A 21408-nucleotide genomic window follows, 5' to 3' on the forward strand; every position below is an offset into this window, starting at 1 on the left:
GGGTGAAGGGGCACCGGCCCTGCGGGGGGCTGGGCCTGGCATCGCGGGGGGGGGTGAAGGGGCCCCCGGGGAGGGGCAGCCCACTCGGGAGCTGGTGGCTCCGCAGAGGAGCAGCCGCTGCTAGGCCTCCGTTTCCCAGGCCGAGGCTGCAGCGGAGCCAAGGCCGGCTCGCGAAGGACGCTCGTGGGGCCGGGGGCGGGCTCCAGGCGTGCGGCCTAGGGCCGGAGGGTGCCGGGTGGGGGCTCGGGGATCGCTTTGCCGGCGGGCGGGTCCCGGTTGCGGGAGGAGGGGACTAACCCCCCACCTGCGGGGGTGGGGGAAGGAGGCCCCGGCCCAGCGAATGGGCGGCCTGCCCGCAGCCGGCACAGAGGTGACCATTTTATTTTCGAAATAGGCGTTTTATTGAGCCCCGCGTGGTGAGTCTGCTCCAGCCCCGGGGCTGGCACCGCAATAGGCGGCTCGTCCCCGCCGGGTCGCCTGCTAGGGGCACGGCCTAAAGTATCCAAGGCAGTCAGTGCAGGTGAAGATGATTAACGTTAAGCCCGGCAGAGGAGATGAGGTTTTTGAGCACACTTGCTCATGTCGTGAAATGCCATCCAAGTTCGTAATGTAAAGCCGTTTCTCACTGGTGGGAGGTGTCAGGTGTTCTCAGTGCCCACTGATGGTACTGAGACTCTCCCTGCAGTAAGCTCCCTACTCCTGACCCTATATCAGAGCTGCCATCCTTTGCTTCATGATTGGGTATGATTCTCAGGGCAAAGAGATGCTCCCAGTTCTTCATCATTCAAACGGGTTCCACTCTTTAGTTGTGCTTGCCCCTGTCACCTGCCCCTCCCCCTCATGCAGGCTTTCTGGTATCCTGGATCTCCTGACACCTTGAGGGATCATGCATAATGTTTCCATTTTGGAGTTCCTGGTCTCTCAGGGCACTTGCTATTTAAGTTTTCCTTCTTGCATTGCACTCCAGTTTGGCAGTTCTACTCTTATTCAAGTTCTGCATACTAGCAGTAAAACAAAATATACTAGACAACTGGTGTGGGACACATCTGAAAGCAGGATTTCATTTTATTACCAGTCAACAGAACAAAGTGGGGGGGAAAAGATCTAGGGTGAAAAGAACAATGCAAACTAAAAATGTATTGACGCTAACACTTTTATTACTTATCACTCCATAATGTTTACATGCATAATACATTCTTGAGATGCACATACTGTTGCTTTGCATGGGTAGTCAGATTTTAGGAGTTGAAATTTGTCCATAAAGCTCATTTGAGTTATTGGAGGCATAACATTTATAATTGTAGAAATTAGTAAGGACAAGCACCTGGTTCTCTTTTGACAGTGGGGTGGAATGCTTCCTTGCTTTGCTTGCTTAATGATTGCTATAACTACCCTTATATAAGAAAGATCTGTGTGTGTTTTGGGTGGGGGATTACCAGCCTCTCAGTAAGAATATTTAAAAAACAAAACCTCTCAAAGGTGCATTACAAGAAGCAGATGTGTCTCTTACAAATGGGCAAATGTGTTAAATGCCATACTCATTTAGGGTCTGTATATGTGGAATATGGCATATATGGACATAGCATGCTATTGGTATCCTCCATCCAACCGCTTAAAAAACTATTACAAAAAATACAGACACTGTATACAGACCTGACAAACTACAGCATGCTAGCCAAACATTTTCGAATTGTATTTTGATGTTCGGTTCAGTTTTATCCAAATATAAATTTAGTTATTCTGCATCTCTCCTGTAATCATAAACAGCTGCATCAATCTCATCAGGAGGCACCATCCAAAGGAAAACTTTGTTGCGAGGAAATATCAATATTTTTGTCCTCAGATAGTTATTTAAAACAGTCTTTTAAATCAGGGTCTACTTTGAGAGGTAGCCGTGTTAGTTTGTATCAGCAAAAAGAACGAGGAGTGCTTGTGGCACCTTAGAGACTAAGAAATTAATTTGGGCATAAGCTTTCATGGGCTACTGTCTACTCATGCATCCGATGAAGTGGGTTTTAGCGCAGAAAAGCTTATGCCCAAATTAATTCCTTAGTCTCTAAGGTGCCACAAGTACTCCTCGTTCTTTTTGCAGTCTTACTTTGAGTAGTTGAGTTGTAGAAGACTATTTGTCTGTACTTTAGCATCTTGATCAGTTGCCTAACTGTGCTGAATATTCAGTTTTAAAGGGATGCAAATTAAAAATATTTTAAAAATTCCTTGCTTATGAACAGATTAAAGCTGAAATGATTGAAAACTCCCCTTTCACCATTAATGCCAATTGTTCTCTATCAGATTTCCTTGTAAGCAATGAAGTAGGTTAGTCATTTTCACTTTTCAGTAGTCTCATGAAAAAGTGTAAACCAAGAGCAGGGAGAAGAATGGTTGTCCCACCTGGACAGAACTAGTTGAGAATATTAAGTGTATGCTAACTCCTAGATATTATTGTGGTGGCTTGTTTTGAAATGCAGACTGGTTGTGCCAGAGTCAACGTTAAACCACCACTTTCTCTACCCTAAAGAGCTTACTTACTGTCCTCTGTGCTTGTGTGCATGCACACCTTTAGTAGTGACCTCAGTTGACTAGAAGCCTTCACCTCTGTCATAGTAACCATTTCATGATATAGTAATCATTCCCTGGATGTCATTGAATACCTGTCATTGAATAACTTTTTCATTTTTGTACATCGTGTTAGTAACTGTTTTAGGGAAAGGTGGGCTGTCTTGTGTGTAAAGTGCGTGACAGAGTTGATTTGTGTGATATAAGGTAAGTTACTAAATTTCTCTGTTCCTCACTTTTCTCAACTGCAAAATTAGGATAATTTCCTATTTTATCTCTCAGTGCTACTTCAAGGTTTAACGTATCGTTTTAAAGCAGTTGGAAGTCCTTGGTTGGAGGGCACTATATATGTAAAATATTTTCCAGGATTACATAATCCTTTGTGGTGTCCAAGTTTATAATATCTACATCAAATTAGTTTTGCCTTAATGTAACACTGTTAAATTATCAAACAGACTAACTTGTAACCTACAGGTAACTCTTAATTGTAGATTGCTACTAATGTTCATAAACAGTTGTTATCAGTGTGATGTTTGTTTCATACTTTCTAGAAAGTGCAGTTGACAACATGAATGGTTGTGATTTGCAACAATTATGTGAAGAAGGCTCTTCAGTGCCTCTTATATCAACTGTTCTACTTTATATAAGAGGTGTATAAAAAAGACACTGATATAAGTTACTGAGCTGTAACTTTGACCTCATGTTCACTGTATATTTACAGGATGGAGTGTACTTTAAAAGGATAGGAGTTTAGCATTAAGTAGACCTGGGTGGCAAACTTTTTGGCCCGAGGGCCACATCGGGGTTGCAAAACGGTATGGAGGGCTGGGCAGGGAAGGCTATGCCTCTCCAAACAGCCTGGCCCCCGCTCCCTATCCGCCCCCTCACACTTCCTGCCCCCTGACTGCCCCCCTTAGACCCCCAACCCATCAACCCCCCCTGCTCCTTGTCCCCTGACCACCACCTATCCAACCCCCTCCCCTGCTCCCTGTCCAGATCCCCGCCCTCTCACTCCCACGCCTATCCAACCCCCTGTCCCCTGACTGCCCCCCAGGACCTCCTACCCCTTATCCAACTCCACTGCTCCCTGCCCCCTTACCATGCCTCTCAGAGTGGCAGGACTGGATTATTGGAAAGCCTGGGAAATGGGTGGGTGCAAGCTGCACAGCCTGGCAGGAGCAGCGCAGCATGGCTGCGGGGGAGGGGGAACAGCAGGGGAGGAGCCGGGGGCTAGCCTCCCCAGCTGGGAGCTCAGGGGCTGGGCAGGACGATCCCGTGGGCTGTAGTTTGCCCACCTCTGAAGTAGACCGTATTGTAGAAAATCTACTGAAAATCTTGTTTTAATACTTCATGTAGGATTTTTAACTTTGCATCTGTGGTATACAAACATTTTTATAAAAACAGTCTGCTTTTGGAAGATGCTGAACTGAAATGAGGTAGATAAACTTTTGTAGAGGTTCTCAGAAGATGCAGGCAGTTACGCATGCACGAATAGGTCGATACAAGCTGACTATGTTGACCTGACTTTGTAGTGTAGACCAGGCCTGAGAGAATCTGTTGGAAAAAAGTATAGTTGTCTGTTAAGGTATTTCTCCAATACAAGAAACTGGTTTACAGTTTCTAGGCAATTTATTTTGTAGGGAAAACGTTCTGGAGCCAACTCATCCCATATATCGTCTTCGAAGCCTTAGTAATAATAATTGATGCCTCCAAAAGTCTTCTCTTTGCTCTGTTGAATTGTAGTTTTCAGTTGCTTGTTTTAAACTGTCTGCACTAGCTATTTCCATTAAATGCAGCGTATATGTGGAGCTTTTTCTTATATTCAGTCTTGTATAGCAAAATCAATGTAACCAACAAAAATATTCCATTTGGAGAAGAATCATGAGACTTTATGTATATTGTTGGAAAACTAAGTTCCCTTTCTTTAAACATTCATGTGTTCTTTGTATGTTTGTCTTTTTAACTAGAAAAATATATAAAAGTTGACACTTCTTTAAATAGTTTAAAGGAATGGCATTCTGCTTGTCTTTTATATTAATACTGTATTTGATGCTTAGGTGATAATAACTGAAGTATAATTGTGTAGCATTTATAAATAGTATGATTTAGCTTTTATCAACCTCGAAAACTTCCTTACCAAGAAAACTTACTTACCATTTCACACATGGGATAATACCCTTTTGTAACAGTCTGAATTTTCAATGCGACTTCTGAGCACAACAGACCCATAATGTAAATATCGGCCTGATATGAGAAGTTTGCTATTTTGGCGCTCTTCCTACAAAATAATGGCTTAAACTGTTTCTTTTGTGAGACATGTACTCTAACAGACAACGTCTGTGCCTTTATCTGTGATTTTGCTCCCCCACCATGCACGGAATGGTTTCCAAGTTTGGTCTGCCAGCTGCTACCCTCTTATTCAAATCCCTCCTTAACCTCACTTCTGCAGTGCCCACAAGAAGTGAGTAATAATCTATTACATTAGAAACTTAGCTGAACAGTCAGGACGGGCACTGCTTAGACAGTCTGCGTGGTGATTGCTGTGATTGTTTTCCCTTCTCACCACCTCCTGTCCTTACTGATTGTTATGTTCCTTTAGGTTATGTCTCCGTTCCTGACACAAAGAGTTTACCATTAAGCTATATCTCTCTGTTTAGTTAAAATCTAGTATGCTCTGGGGTGTTATGAACATAATCAATTAAATGGCTCAGAATATTCTTTATTGTACTTCTGCAAGGATGTTTTGAGGTTGAGCCTTTTAGAAACATCAAGTTGATTGGCCTCTATCAGAAGGCATGTACCACTCTGGTTGCATTGCAAGATATAAGCAGAATGATATTAAAAATTTTGGTGATTTTCTCCCCCTCTATTCTGTAGGGCTTAAGATGTAGCTTGAAAACAAGAAGTAAGATTCAGAAAGATATCTAGTAACTCATAAGGCAGAAGGTGAAAACCCCAAAGTTAACCTAACTCTTGGACCAATTTAGAACTTGAGACATTATTGCTAGTGAGGACAAGGAAAATTGTTGCAGAGGGCCATTGCTACAGAAACAAAGGAAAAAACAGTCACTTTGTTAATGGAAGTGCTGCAGCAGATGTGGAATTTATAACTTTGCACACACTGAAAATGTTAAAGAAAAACTGCAACCATTTTGCTCAGTCCAGCAGTCTAAAAGCTTATAGGCTAAAAAGCGCTTCTCACTAGAATAAAACTGAGATTTCGTAATCTTTTCATTTGTGATGGTCACTTTTAAATCTAATGTTGGAGGCATGTAGGTTATTGAAATGACTTTTGACACCAACAAAAAAAGAGTCCAGTGAAGAATCTCCAAGCTAATTTCTAGCCTGCTTTGAGGCTGGTTGAGTCAGCTGTCTGACTTCTGTAATGTTTAAAAGTGCAATGTTTTGAACATTTGTGTAATAGAGCACAATGGAAACTCAACTACAGCTTCTTTCATGGAGCTCTTACCTCTGATGACATCACTTTTTTGCCTTCTGCATGAGTGGCTCAGATGGATGTTCCTATGTTACAGGAACATGAAGGGCTCACCATGCTATAGCATGTAGTTTGACAAGTGATTAACCTAGTCAGCTACTTGTAACCAAAGCTCAAAGTGAAGTGTGTGGCACTGTTTTGCAGAAAGCTGTGATGCTAATGGAGAGGCAGAGAATTCATGTAAATTAACTTCTATTTACTTCCCTGGTTTATGATGTTTCACTAGACTTCTGAAAACGAATTGGGCAGCTTGACTTCTGAATGACCTGTATTTTATTACTAATTATGGGGCATCATCAGTATGCATGAGGCTGTGTAAAGAAAGGCGGATGAAGTCATGCTTCAAGAACAGTGGTTCTCAACCTATTTACCACTGTGGGCTGCATATGGAGCTCTCTGTGCTATGTGGGCTGCATCCAAACAATAGATATATTACCTGTATGGTCCTGAGGATGTCACATGGGCTGCAGCTGTGTGCTGATTGGGCCACAGCAGGCCGTGGGTTGAGAACCGCTGCTCAAGAAGCTTATATTTTAAACAGGACAGCCGACAGTTCAGAGTCTTCCTGTTCCCCTTCTTCTTGTTAATACAAAGAGAAGTCTTGGACAGGTGGAAAAAAACTGAATCTGACATTTTATCACCGTGATGAACCTGTAGGGCTACTCATGAGCAGTTACCATTCCATTTAGTATATCACTTACTTGTAGGATCACCAGTATTTGTGCTTTTTGTGTGGTTATATGTGCAATTGATCTAACATAGACTTCAAGGCCAGAAGGGACTATTAATATAATTCAGAAAGATATATTTATACAACTTACACAACATATTCCAATGCAGAAGATCTCATTCTTCAAATGTTAAAATATGCCAAATATGGAATACATAAGACAGTTGGAAAATTATTTGTATACTGGTACCTCTAAATTGGCACTAGGAATTTAAGATTTGTCTACATGGGGAAGTTATTCTGGAAGAAGACAAGGTTTGAATTTTAAAGTGCCACAGCTATTCTGGAATAACTCCCTGCATGGACACCCTTATTCTAGAATAAGGCCTGGTCTACAGTTAAATTTAGATGGGCATAGCTACATCACTCAGATGTGAAAAATTCATACTCCTGAGTGCTATAGCTATGGTGACCTAACCCCTGGTGTAGATGCAACTAGATTGATAGAAGAATTCTTCCATCAGCCTTGCTACCACCACTCGGGGAGGTGGATACCTAAAGCAATAGAAAACCCTTCTGTCACTGTAGGCTGCATCTATACTATGGGGTTATGGTGGCATAATAGCAGTGCTATAGGCCACTGTAGTCCCTGTAGCATAGACAAGCCTTAGGAGTGTCAACATGAGGCGTTATTGCAGAATAGCTATTCCAGCCAGATTCCCTATGTAGACAAGTCCTTATTCAGATAGTTGCAAATTCTTTCCCATTTTTTTATGCAGCTCTATAAAAGGTAAACACATGGACTCAGAAGTGCTAATATTTAGTCAACTATTTTCTTAATGTTGGAAATGTAGATCTTTTCCTACATATGAACATCTTTTGCTTTATAGCACTTTGTAAAGTAATTTGAGTGTAATTCAAAAGCACTATAGAGGTGCTTATTACTGCTGTGCGGGTCTAAAGCAACACAGATTCTCTCTTACAGCAGGTGCCTGGCAGTGTACTCTACAGATATGAGACCCTTCCATAATCCCTTGTTTTGAGTTGCTTAAGCTTTAGTTTTGGGCCTGAAATTTTCTGTAGTTGACATTGGCCTTTTTTTTGTGTGTGTGTGTAGTAAATGTTTGAAGAAAAAATGGTCAGCTGTTCTGGATTTTGTTTTAGTTTTGGAAGGGTGAAAAATTCTCTAATTTTTAAGAATATCAAATTGCTTTCTGACTCTTATACAATGAACTGCCCAATATTGAGGTACCAGATTTTCAGAATGGCTATTCAGATCCTTTTTTATTTATGGAAAAACAAATGCTAACATTTTAGAAACTCGTATTTTGCACTATTAATGTTAGGCGTGCCAGTTTATTTTACTACTGACGGTGTCTTCATAGTTTATATCTCACCTCATACAGTTTTCAGTGCAGAAATAGATTCAGGATTGAAAGCTGTATGTACTTGAGAATGAAGAACCCTTTTTGAGTTTGGGATTGCCACAGAAAGAAGGTGCCTTTCAAATTCCTCTAATCTAAATAGCCCCCAGAATTTTTCTTTGGGAAGGGAGGAGACAAGATGATCAAATTAAAATGCAAAAAATCATATATTATGTAACCTTAAGTTTATGAAATTAAGTCTGAAGTCAGAAATGCGAAAGTTATGGCTTAACATGAAACCAGAACATATGCATTTTGTGCATATGCATTTTGCGATCATACTGTTTCAAAATAAAATTTATTAAATACGAAAACTTTTTTACAATTTTAGATATATGTGTAATATCTGTAATATTGATATGCTTTATTCTAAAGTACTATGGTATCAGCACCTTTTAGTAGAATAAAGATGCTATAATTCACACTTATTTGCTTATAAAGTTGCCACTTCTCTTTCTGGACATATACATTAGTGTTCTCAGTTATGACTCTGCAGTGGTACTTGACTCTCTAACTTGAAACATCAGGTAATTACCTTCGTGACACATAGCACTTGGTCATAAATACATGATAACTTTAGTATGAAAAGGGCTAGTATTTAAGAGGTAACACATCTTTAAAGTGAAATTGCTTTAGAAGTGTTCCTTCACTGCTATGTTCCTTGGCCATTGGTAGATGTAGAAATGGTATCTTTTTAAGATTAGTAAAATGATTCTAAATTTGGTTTCCTCTTGATAGAGGAAAATGTTACAGGAGCTTTAACATTTATCTCTGCTTTTGTTTTTTTTTAAAAAAGATGTAAGGGAAACTTTATTGGGATAAAACGCTTCTTGCTTTTTGAGATTGGTTTTTCTCTTCAGCACCAGTAATCTGGGTAGGTTTTCTGTACTCAACCAGTTTCCCTGAATACTTGAGTTCAAGAGATGTCTAATTTCAGCAATCTTATTGTCTCGTTTTTATTGAATCTGATACATATTTAATAATTTCAGAGGTCGCAGCAGTGGCAAAGGGCTGCCTCCGCCTGCAGTAAGTACATATTTCATTGTTTCTCATAGTACTGTCTTGATTTGCATGGAAATTTAATATCTAATAACTTGAAAATTTCAATTCTTGTTTCAGGGAAATAAACTTAAATCTCTAATTTCGGTTCAGTGTAGATAGGTAATTTGAGAATAGCAGACAGTAAACTGTCTTAATTATCAAAGCTCTCTTGGTTTTAATACCTTTTTGGATATTCTAGCCATTTTCACAGACACTGTTAGGAAACACTTGGTCAAACATTGAGTGACTCTCTTGAAATTCAGGGCCTTGCATTCATTTAATACTAGTAGTCTCCCAAACACAGCACTTACCTACAAAATATAGAACTGTGTCTGTGTAAATCAATTTTTTATATATTCTTGGCAACTGTACCATACACGTGCATAGTAGTACATATATAGGTGTTACTCGTGGCAATGGCTACATATTTGTTCCTATTTGAGGCCTGTAATATTAGTCCTTCCCTTAAGTAGAGAAGTCTAAAGCTAGTATAAGACATCACTGACTTGAACAAAAGCAACAAATGTTTTAGCACTATTGATATGGTTGGGCTAATTGTCTCTTAAACTGGCAGTTTAGTTTTGGTTATTTCAAATTCCATACAGCTCTGAAAAATGTTCTACAAATTAGCATAGTTATATAGTTTTACACATTTGGAGTTCTAGCGAAACAAAAATTATGTTAAACCTTGCTTCAGACACCTTTGATAAGCCCTTCCCTAAAAGCATGTATGTGTGTAACCTTGATATGCTGCTAGTTTTTAAGGGAAATTAAATTGTTTAATTTTTTTGTAGAGGGAGAGGGTGACTTGAAATTGCTATACCTGGTGCATCATTTTTACAGATAGAAAAGTGTCTTTATAGTAACAGTAAAGCACACAATTTTCCCTTGTCCCTTCAAACTTCATATACTTTATCTGAGAGGCTAAAGCTAAACAAAATATTTTGTGTTTGATGTCTTTAAATCACCCACACTAACAAATATTGAAGTATGTACCTCTAAAGACGGTTTCTAAGAACAATGGGTGATGTCACAAAACATGTACTTCAATACATAAGCATAACTGGATTAAGCTAAACAGTTTGACACAGCCTAAAAGAGATGCTGTCAATTGACAGGCTCAAAATATGATGGGGTATTCATCTGTTTCAGCATCCGTTGGCTCACAAGAATGAAGCTGGCAGGGAGAGAGGAGAGATGTCGCACCATGCGCACATTCTCATCACTTAATGTATGCAAGTGCAAATCCAACAAATCTAGCATCATGCTTGATATTTGGTGGGGTTGCCTAGCCTAGGATCTTAGATTTTGATATGATTGTAAATCTAGTCTTGGTTTATTTAGAATATGTTCCGTGGTTGTTTTGGCAATTTGTAATTTGATACTTTTAACTGCTGCTAATATGACTGAGGTAGGGTGACCAGATATCCCGATTTTATAGGGACAGTCCTGATATTCGGGGCTTTTACTTGTATAGGAGCCTATTACGCCCCACCCCCATCCTGATTTTTCACACTTTCTATCTGGTCACCCTAAACCTGGGTCCGTTAGTTAGTCCCTGAAAGGGTGAAGGGGGGGGGGAAGAGAAGGTATATCAACAGGCTTTTAGCTAAAGCAGCTCTCTTTCTTGGGTGGCCATTGAGGTATTTGCACCAACAGCCTGTAGTCTTAAACTGGAGGGCAATGATAGTAGGGCATGTTTGGGAGGATTTGAGGTTTTTTTGGATGGCTTAATTCCTTTGTTGGCATTGAGTCAACTAGTGACCTGTGAATTAATGAATTTTGTGTTTTACCCTTGTCTACAGGAGTATGTAGTTCGCATGAAGCTGAGGTGTAAATCTGCCCCATGCTAGCCTGCCACACACTAACAGTTCCTTAGTGCACTTTGACCTACCCTGCTTTGAAACAGGAGTAGATCAGAGTGCACTGAGGAACTGTTAGTGCATGTCAGCAGTGTGCAGCAGGCTAGTAGATTCACACTCCAGGTTGATGCTAACTAAATTTATGTTGGCAAGCCCTGAGGAAGGTATTTGAACCACACACTCTTACAAACTGGTATGTTCAATGTTGTAATATTTGAAGCTGGCAGTTCTTCCATAACCTCATTTGAATTGTTGTGGTGAATAGTTCTGCTTTTTTGCTTTCTGATACAAGCTTTTTATCTTTCAGATTTCTTTTGATGGCATCTATGCAAACATGAGAATGGTTCACATACTTACATCAGTTGTTGTAAGTCGTCATATGACGGGAGAGTAAACATCTCTAGAGATGTTGATACAGAATTAATTATAATATTAAACTAACCACAGCGTAATTGAGAGCCTTGAAATTAGAACAAGGGATATCTTGTACCAAGATTTAACCATGAGGAACCACAGTGGTGACTGTTCTGTGTTTTTTTTAGTTTAGAAAGTTGCAAGTTGCTTGTGATGGGTATGGTATGTTTCTTCCCACAACCCTACTTCTTTTGACATTGCCATCTTAGGATAGATTTTGAATGAGTGAAACAAATGGAAGTTTAAAAATCATTAAGTTTGAATACAGCACACCAAAAAAGTTATGTTTTAAGGAAAATGCTGGCATGGTGAAAGTAAGAAGTGAATCACCCAGGCAATCCCACATTCTTGCTGCTAGATACTTTGGGTAAGCTTTTAGCCTCCACCCTCCCCTTGCATGCATGCATATGTGCGCACACTTTGTTCTTGCAAAAACTTGCATGTGCACTTGAACAATTGTAACACTTGTGTGCCATAAATGTTTGAATTGACAACTTCAAACCCCATTAAGACAAACTCTTGAGTGCACACAGGTGTTTGCATCTGCAAAGCATAGGCGCACGTTTGTGAACGTATGGAAATGGTGATTGGGTAGAGGCCTGGCTAAAAATTGAGCCCTTCACATTAAATACATAAAGACACAAGTGTAGAAGAAAGCATTCAAATGTAATTTGACAGTCTTTATGCCAGAGTGAGAGAGCGTCTTTGATTTTTTTTTTTTTTTTTGTCTTACATTTTAGGGATCCAAATGTGAAGTACAAGTGAAAAACGGAGGTGTATATGAAGGAGTTTTTAAAACCTACAGTCCTAAGGTAACTTTTTTGCTTGTTTTTTCTTTCTGATCAGTTTTCTGCAAAGCTCCACTGATTTTACTACTCAGTAGTAGAGTAAAGCAAATAATTCTTAATAAGTTCATTCAGATCTAGACTCTTTCTGTTTGGGAATTGCCCACAAGCAGCTTCATTTTCATGAAGTTATTCACTATTTGAAATATGCCTAATACTTGTTGCAAATCTTGTTGTGTAGGTTGTTAACAAGTAGTTAATTGTTCAATAGTCAGAATATTTATTATTAAATTAAATATTTAGAATCAAACTCATTTGTATTTTTAATGTTAGTGTGATTTAGTGCTTGATGCTGCTCATCGAAAACCTGCAGAATCCAGTCTGGGGCCAAAACGGGAAGACATATTAGAGAGTATCTTGTTCAAGTCTTCAGATTTTGTTATGGTGCAGTTTAAAGATATGGACACCAATTATGCAAGGAGAGGTATGTTTCTGTATTTTAAATGGCTTTTTAAAATTGGGTATAGCTTTACATCATAAAGGTAAACATTTTAAATCTTGATGCTTTGGGTTAGGCTCTGAAAACCAAATGTAAGCACCTGAATAAGACTCTTCAGAAATGCTGAGTATCTGAAGATCTCATTGAAGTCAAATAGGAGGTGCAGATGGTCTGCACCGTTTTGAAATCAGTCCACTTTTATTTAGGTGCTTAAATATATATATATATATGTATGTATGTATATGTATATATATATATGTATATGTATATATATATGTTGAAGCCTAACTTTAGGCACTCAGATTTAAAAATTTGGCTAAACATTGCCTGTAATTTTATGTTGTCTGAAAAGTTAACTTCCGGAAGTATTAACAAATGTGATGTTACTAACTCTCTAGAAAATGAGGTAATTTATTCACAGAAATTGCTAAATTTTCTTACAAATGTGGATGGTTTGTTTGCATTTGTTTTAGGCACTTTAATGTTACATGAGAATCCATAAATTCATAAATACTTTTAAATGTATTGCATTCTTCCAAAAGTAATGTGGTATGTGAAGTCCCCTTAGTCAAAAATTAGGATTTGTCTCTGAACATGCTTGCTTAGAAAGAAGTCTCTTTTCAAAATCCTAAAAACTATTTCAAAAAAGGTGGAGAGTAAAAAGCTCAAATTATGAGTTTTTCTTAGGAAGGACCCACCTCTGTATATAAATAACTCACTTTTATTTCTTATCAACTGCATACAGCTTTATAGTTCAGACTTTTAAAAATATAAAAATCCAGTGGGACCTGAGACAAAAATGACCTTAATATTTCAAGCCATGGTTTGGTCTGTAACTGCCAGAAAGGGTTAATAATTTTATAGCATATCAGGCATCTGACAGCCAGTCACATAGACTTTTTGTGTCTTTTTTTTTCTTTCTTCTCTTTCTACTGTGCAGCCTCCAAGACTCTAGTTATTTTTTGGTGTCTAAGATGTTCACAGGTCAGGCAGCTCTGCTTCTTTTGAAGGATTTTTCTCTGTTTATAGCAAATCTCTATGGTCTCCTTTGTTTGCTTAACAAGTCCCCACTTTGCTGGACCACGAAAGAAGAAAGGCAATCTATTCCTTTTTGTACAGTGAAACAAAACATTGTATATTGGCAGGCCTCAACAAGTACCACTGGTAGGTTAGATGTTTGTGCCACAACAGCCTGGGATTTATTGCTGAAGAGACCATCCAGACATGGGATTTCTACACATCTGTGATGTAGAAGAGACATAACAGGAGGATCTGCTTTAATGCCCTCTGACCTGCCATGGGGGGAGGGATAGCTCAGTGGTTTGAGCATTGGCCTGCTAAACCCAGGGTTGTGAGTTCAAGCCTTGAGGGGGCCATTTAAGGATTTGGGGCAAAAATCTGTCAGGGACGGTACTTGGTCCTGCTGTGAAGGCAGGGGACTGGACTCAATGACCTTTCAAGGTCCCTTCCAGTTCTATGAGATAGGTATATCTTCATATTAATGTTAATCCTAAAAATAGAGCCTTGCTGATTCCAGGCTTTTGAAAGACCCTACGTTTTTAGGGGAAGGTACACAGTCCAAGCACAAGGGGCAGTGAAGTACAGAACTTAAGTGCAAGTTCTTCTAGATCAGTTTAAAATGGCCTTAGCATAAATGAGAGTTGAGCTAATAATCCAGGCCCTTGCAGCAAGCAGAGAGGTGTAGATTCTGTTACTTCTCTCCCACCCGATCTCCTTCCAGGTATCTTTCATTGATGGGAAGTATTCTAGGAGGAGCAGCTGCCTCAGACTAAAATGTCACCTGCTACATGTGGTTATTGGATGGAATCTCTTTGACAATAAAGAAACTTCGGAAATACTAGATTCAACTACTTGGAGATCAAAGTTTACCTCTGAGAACTTGGATGAACCTATAGAGATTTGGAGCAGGGTAGATCAGAGATGGCTGCAATGCATGATGATCTGTAGTGGAATATTCATATCCTCTCCATGGTGTCTCAGAAGGAATAGTACCAGGATGGTATTTGTAGGAGTAAGTGAACCTTCTGATCACACTTGAAAATTTAAAAGAAATAGGAGACTCCTTTGAGAAACAAGTAGATGAATAATAAATATAGACTCCCAGGGAGTAATGCATGCTTATGAACATACAGGAATTATGGGCCATCTGTTTTTTAAAAATAACTTCAGGTTTTTCTTGGTTTATAGTGTCAGACAGGCACTTGCCATTCATAGTGAAAGCTAACGGTTCATGTTATAAGAGTTTCTTGGTGGAGCTATGTTCTCCTTGAGTATTTGTACTGGAAATTGATACATTGTAGTGCCTAGTTAATTTGTGATGTAAAATTCAGCCAACTAAATTCTGTAGATTTCAAAAGAACATGTCCAGAAGCCAACAAAGTTTGTAAAGCTCTGCCTGGCTCTTGAGCTCTCTGCTGTGAAGTAATTAGTCAGTGGACAGCCTGGCCAGAGTAGCATGTGAAAGGCAGCTCAGTTTTTAAAGAAATGGCCCTTTCATTCAGGTGACATCTCTGCTATGTTGCAGGACAGGCTCAGCTGGAAGCCTTTGCATGTAGCAGAGTAGTGTCTAAAAAAATGCTCAGGGTCTAATAGCTTTCTGGGGAGTGCTTCAGACACATGTTCCCGTCATGGGGTATTAGTTCTAAAATTCTGTAGCCGTATCCTGATTCAGGAAAAGCCAGTCTCCTCTTCAATCCTGTGGATTTTTCTCTCTGTACATGCATATTCTGTTCTGCTGCTGTGGAGTTTTGTGATCTGGAAGTGCAGTTAAACAATGGTTTTGAGCCTTGGAGTAGCCTGGAAGACCATGGTCCACAGATCTCAGAATGGTGAAGAGACTTTTGCTATTATCCCTAAATCTACTATGTCATAAACCAGTCATCCAACAGAAGATTCTTCCTGTCAAAGTGGATAGGACAGAAACTAACTCAACTCCAAGCTGATATTGGAGGAGGAGGAAGAATGGGACAGCTCAGTTCATTTCCGGTCCTGTTCAAGGCTTTCTGCAGGAGCCATGCAAGTTTCTTGCCTGGAAATGGGGAATCCTTAGTGAAAGAGCCACCTGAAACTGTCACCTTGGCTGAATGCTTTGCCATTGGCAGATGTGGTGTTTGATAAGTGGAGTCTTGAGGGCCTAGACAAGTAACAAAAGCTAGAGGCCGAGTAGGCTTACCATATTCTCTTTTTCCATCTACAGGGTTCTCTCCAATTTATTTGGTAAAAGCCCATCTGCTCCACTGGCAAATAACAATTTCCTTTCCCTACTGACTTTCCCTGTGATGCCAATAGATCACTAGTTAAAATAACTCTTTTCTAGTACACTACTAGTGCCCAATAATTCTAGTATCCTGCATCTTCTAATATACCATGGCAGCTAGGGGAAAAAATGATTGAGTCTTAGACTGTGCAGTGGAGAGGAATGCCTGCAGATTACAGAAATTTGAAGTGGGGAAGAAAGGCAAGAGTTTGGTTGCAGTGGGCTCATTACCAGTTTATTTTTAAAAAGGCTGTATGGGCCTTAACCTGTGTCTGTATGAGCTTGTGTGGTCTTCTGTGTCTATGCGGACTCCTGTTGGCTACAGTAGAACTCCATAGGTGAAAGGGCTGGGGCTAGGGCATCCCATTGCAGGATTAGGGCCTTACTCTGTGGGTAGCTTGATGAATAAAGCTAAATGGGCAGCTCAAGACAATGAGGCTGCTTCCCTTTTTAGCTTCTGTAAATGAATATGCACTAGGAAATAAATGTGAAGATATTTGTACTTATTCATAGCCTTTGTCACAAGTACACCTCTAGCTCGATATAACGCTGTCCTCGGGAGCCAAAAAATCTTACCGCATTATAGGTGAAACCGCGTCATATTGAACTTGCTTTGATCCACCGGAGTGCGCAGCCCCGCCCCCCGCGGAGCACTGCTTTACCGCGTTCTATCCAAATTCGTGTTATATAGGGTCGCATTATATCAAGGTAGCGGTGTACCTGCCAAGTATGGGTACAAACTGTGCTTGTAGAATCAAAAGGCTTCAAATCCAGCCCTTGATATGCGAAACAGAACTTCAGTAATAGGTGACCATTAAGCAACTTTCTATTCCTAAATGCTTAAAGATAGAAGACTTCAGAGTACTTAGATTCAGACCAGGCTCATGTACACTCTTCAGCTGCCCACTACCTTGCATTTATGGCTCAGCAGTGTGAGTCTCTTCCAGCATTTCTTGTAATCCTAAAAGCTGTCTTGATTTAAAATGCCAGCTCTCACGTAGTTTAAATTGGCTCAGATGTGGCTGATTGGCTTCCCTCTTAAGAGAAGGTAATTCAAGAGGGTGGGTTCTGCTAGTCCAACCGCAGTATTCTGAAGTGTTTTGTTCACAGTACTTTGACAGTGCTGTAAATCCGAGCTAGTACCACCAGGCTAAAATATAAAAAAGCAAAGGGAAATAGCTATCAAGTTCTTTTGGGGGGTTGTAATGGTGGAGGTGGCATCCTTCCAGACCAACCGTGACAGCAGGGGAATGGTAGTAGGCATAATGTGAACAAAGGAAAGAAATGTAACTGTGCAGTGGTGGTAGCTTGTTTTAATGCTTTCAAGTCAGTAGTAGGCAGGGACAATACACATCAGAGTTGTTACTCTTAAAACATTTAAGCTAAAACCACAATTTACTTCAAGCAAAAGTAAACTTGGTTTCAGTTTGACAAGTAATTTGAACACCATTGGACTATAAAGCACACTGGCTTAGTAAAATCTGAACCTCCCAGTCATGCTTATGGGGCAATAATTAGAATATGCATCTAACAACTTAGAACCTACTTACTCATGAAAACAAGAGCAAATGAAACATTTTGTGCTAATCTCCCTAGTCACTCTCTAGCTCTGACAAGCTTGTCTCTAACTTGTTCAAGAACATATTAATCTGAAGCTTCTCAGAACATGTGTATCTATATCTCTCACCTTTTCATACCATGCAGTTTTGCCATGTAGAGAAAGAAATGCCATTGAGATTCTTCGCTGCTCAATTACAGGATTCAAAACAGGAAAGAAAAGGATTTGAATGCTAAAACTTTAGCCTCCTGGTGAGGATTCTGTGTTCTCATCAGGTCAGAGAGGCAGCATGAGACTAGCCAGGAACTGTTACATCTCCAGCTGTTACTGGCTTCACTTGCCTAAGTCCACTCATTACTTAAGCTCTTTGCCTCGGTTTTACTAGGTATAAAATGGGACTGATTGTGGACTTGACTATCTCTCAAAGTGTCATGGGAATAGTTCATGACGTGCTTTAGTGATATGAAGTGCCATATACAATAGATGCTAAGCATGTTTCACAGTCCTGTCTGTTACCATGCTGCAGATTAACATTTGTAGCCGCACTCCATGTATTGGACTGTCTTCCATGTTAACACTCATCAAAAATAAGAGCACTTTTTTATTTTAGGAACTCTTACAGAATTCTTTGCTTTTCTCTGGTTTTCCAGAATGTTCAGTTGTTCATTAACTTTGCTAACTCACTTCTTGTTTGTTTTGCCTCTTATTTTTTTTTATTTATTTTTTTTTATTTATCTCAATGCCCTGTGTATACTTATTTAGCTTTTAGATTACTGCTTCATGTTCTCCGTGTGGCTTTCTGAATTAACCTAGGCTATCAAAGATCTCAGATCGCCTTCAGTGAAGTAAGGGAACATGGCATATTATTGGGATTCTTCTGCAAGGAGTCACATGAGCATCAATTGATCTCTGTCGGTCTGTCTCAAAACATAACATAAGGGAATATGCTCCTGATATATTTAAAGTTTGTTCGGAGGCTGCACATGAGATTGGAGTCATGTGACTAGAAGTCAATTTTTTTCCCCAGTATATATTTGCCTTAAGGGTAACTGTATTTTTCACATTTGAGATCCGTCCTGATGGTTAAGCTTGTGGAGCTATGCTCTATAACTAGATGAAAATGTGTCCAACGTGAGGCATAGGTGAAAACAGTGCCTCTGCATTGCTTCATAATAGTACTGGATTCTGATATTAATCATCTTGATAAGGATGACTGTACACCACTATATGTTACTGCAGGGGTCGGCAACCTTTCAGAAGCGGTGTGCCGAGTCTTCATTTATTCACTCTAATTTAAGGTTTTGCATGCCAGTAATACGTTTTAACATTTTTAAAAGGTCTCTTTTTGTAAGTCTCTCTAATATATAACTAAACTATTGTATGTAAAGTAAATAAGGTTTTAAAAATGTTTAAGAAGCTTCATTTAAAATTAAATTAAAATGCAGAGCCCCCTGGACCAGTGGCCAGGACCTGGGCAGTGTGAGTGCCACTGAAAATAAGCTTACGTGCTTGCTGCCTTTGGCACGCGTGCCATAGGTTGCCTACCCCTGTGTTACTGTTCTTAAACACTTACAAATTATGTGCTTTGTAGATTATAGACGCTGCTGTTAGTTCTGTAAACTTCATAAAGCAGCATATTTTTTCCCTTTAACCTTTGCGGCTTTTTATAGAGCGCCACTGAATGTTTTTTGTCTCCCTCCACCCCCAATATGTAAGACAAGGTGTGGGTGGGCAAGATAGATAAAATACCATTCAGGTAGTATTTATTCATGCTCCATCTACGTGGCATACTTCATCATTGTGTTGTGACGCCACTTCATGGAAACTAGAAGTCTCAATAACATGCAAAAAGTTGTAAATCCCTCTCTACCTGGATACTGTATTACCTGATACTTGCTGTATTCTGTTGGGAATGACTTTTCCAGTTGCTGCTATGGTGCAGTTTGAAATTGGGTTTCCCTCTTGGATAAACAGTGACTCCAAGAGTGAGTTTGGAGACCACTCAATATCTTGATCTGAGAGGATACATTTTGTACTTCATACAAATGTAGGAGGAGGCCATTGAGTTCATTAAGTTGCTGCTTTTTCCTGTGCCTATAAAAATGCCATATAGATAAATATAGAGATTCCAAGAGACTATTGTGCCTTTTTAAAAACAGACATGTTCTCTTGTTACTATTTAACTTTGGCTTGATGCAACACTTACATTTTATTTTGTATTTAACTAATAGCGATAAACATTGAAAGTTATTTTTTTACATATTCTACAAGTAGGAAGTAATGGAGACATCTTTTTTCTTTGTGCTGTTTAGATGCTTTCTAAGAATTCCTCACCCTGAAGATTTGTAGAATAGATTGAGATGCTTTTAGAAGGCAGAATGGGGGGGATAGAGGGAGCTGTGAATGGAGGGACATATTTATTAAAATTTGAATGAGACGTATGGCTGTCATATTTTTCAAAGATGAAAGATTCATAAAGATTTGTGATCATGACTTCAAAATAAATGAAGTTTAACCATGTCTGAATTTAACTATGTAATGTGAAACACCTGAAAAATTGAATGTGTATTTTTATCTGATTTTCAATTTTTTTTTTCTCTTTCCATATCTGTTGTAGTTCCTTCAGAAACAGGTAACTTTTTTTTGGCGGTCACTCTGTGTTTCTGCATCTTGCCTTTTCATAATGTTCTTGTTTCCATAATATGTAATGGAAATTTAATATCTCTGCTCGCACATTTATGGCACTATAAAACATGCATGCATAATTTCACAGAATCAGTTTTAGAAAATTGTACTTTTTTTTTTTGTTCTGAGCCTTGTAGAAAATTGATTTTTAGCTATTGCATTTTAATTGCTTGCAGTATGCGAAATACTGTATCAAAACTATAAAGTGGTATGGTACTAAATAAATTACTCTTGCTTCAGAACAGCTTACAAGTAGCCCAAGTGCCTTTACAGGCACAACCTATGTGGCAGTAAGAGGTTAAAGTATAACCTCACTAAAAAGTGCCAACCTTCAAGGAGGAAGGTGCTATCACTGCTTTCATTGGCAGACTCTGCAATAATATTTTACAAGCTGACTTGATATTAATTTTTCACACAACAAGCCCTAAAAGTGACGTGGCCCCATCAGGGTATCTTCCTCTCATGTGGTTTCTTTTCTTTAATGGGTCTTTCATGTTCGGGGAAACTTTCATATTAAGCTAATATAATTCAGTTGTCTTATCTTTATACACATTCCTTAATTTTTATACTGTATTTGCTAATTAATGAAGCTGTTTATGCTTAAATGCTTAATCCTTCACAAGTATCCTATTTGGTCTTGCTATGCCATATATGAGCTGAGTATGTATTTTATAAGACATAATGCTGAATGTTGTTACAGAATAATTGCTGCAACAAACTGTGGCGATATAAGCGCAGAATTTACTGTGAAACTGGATAAAGCAGGAATAATAGTTAGGCTGTGTTGACAGCCTTAATTAAAACATGTCTTCAGTGATTGCAGATGAAATGTAACAGATTAGTGGCCAAGTAAATCTCTTATATAAATGTAAACTCTTCTCACAATGGCTTCAGTGTGCGTTCCTCTTCAATACAATTTCAGACACTGCCAAAATAAATTAAAGCTGCATTCTTCCACTTCTGGCACAGTCTGTTGGCTTGGTCCCTACCTTTTCCTAAAATTTTAGGAAAAACCCTGATTTTTCTGTCAAAATGACTGCTTATTTCCATCTGTATGTTTGTAATGAAAAGTGTATAGTTCTGATGCAAAACTAGACTGAAAGCCACTTACAAAATGAAAAAATGGGTTTATAAAGTAATT

General features: G+C 39.2%; 1 protein-coding gene across 13 annotated transcripts in view; it reads left to right on the forward strand.

The window, feature by feature from the left end:
- ATXN2 (ataxin 2) overlaps nucleotides 1-21408 on the forward strand; it is a 68261-nt gene that overhangs the window by 1712 nt on the left and 45141 nt on the right. For 8 of the 13 annotated variants that reach the window (XM_034791310.1, XM_034791304.1, XM_034791302.1 and 5 more), the window contains exons 1-4: nucleotides 11357-11416; nucleotides 12204-12275; nucleotides 12582-12732; nucleotides 20200-20214. In XM_034791310.1, coding sequence (XP_034647201.1) covers nucleotides 11384-11416; nucleotides 12204-12275; nucleotides 12582-12732; nucleotides 20200-20214 — 271 coding nt within the window. In that variant the 5' untranslated portion in view covers nucleotides 11357-11383. Of the gene's footprint in view, nucleotides 1-9135; nucleotides 9173-11356; nucleotides 11417-11720; nucleotides 11831-12203; nucleotides 12276-12581; nucleotides 12733-20199; nucleotides 20215-21408 lie in introns of those variants that run through there. The other 5 variants (XM_034791303.1, XM_034791305.1, XM_034791307.1 and 2 more) reach the window with 4 other exon arrangements.

This window comes from Trachemys scripta, chromosome 15 (assembly GCF_013100865.1).
Source record: "Trachemys scripta elegans isolate TJP31775 chromosome 15, CAS_Tse_1.0, whole genome shotgun sequence".
Classification (NCBI taxonomy): Eukaryota; Metazoa; Chordata; order Testudines; family Emydidae; genus Trachemys; species Trachemys scripta.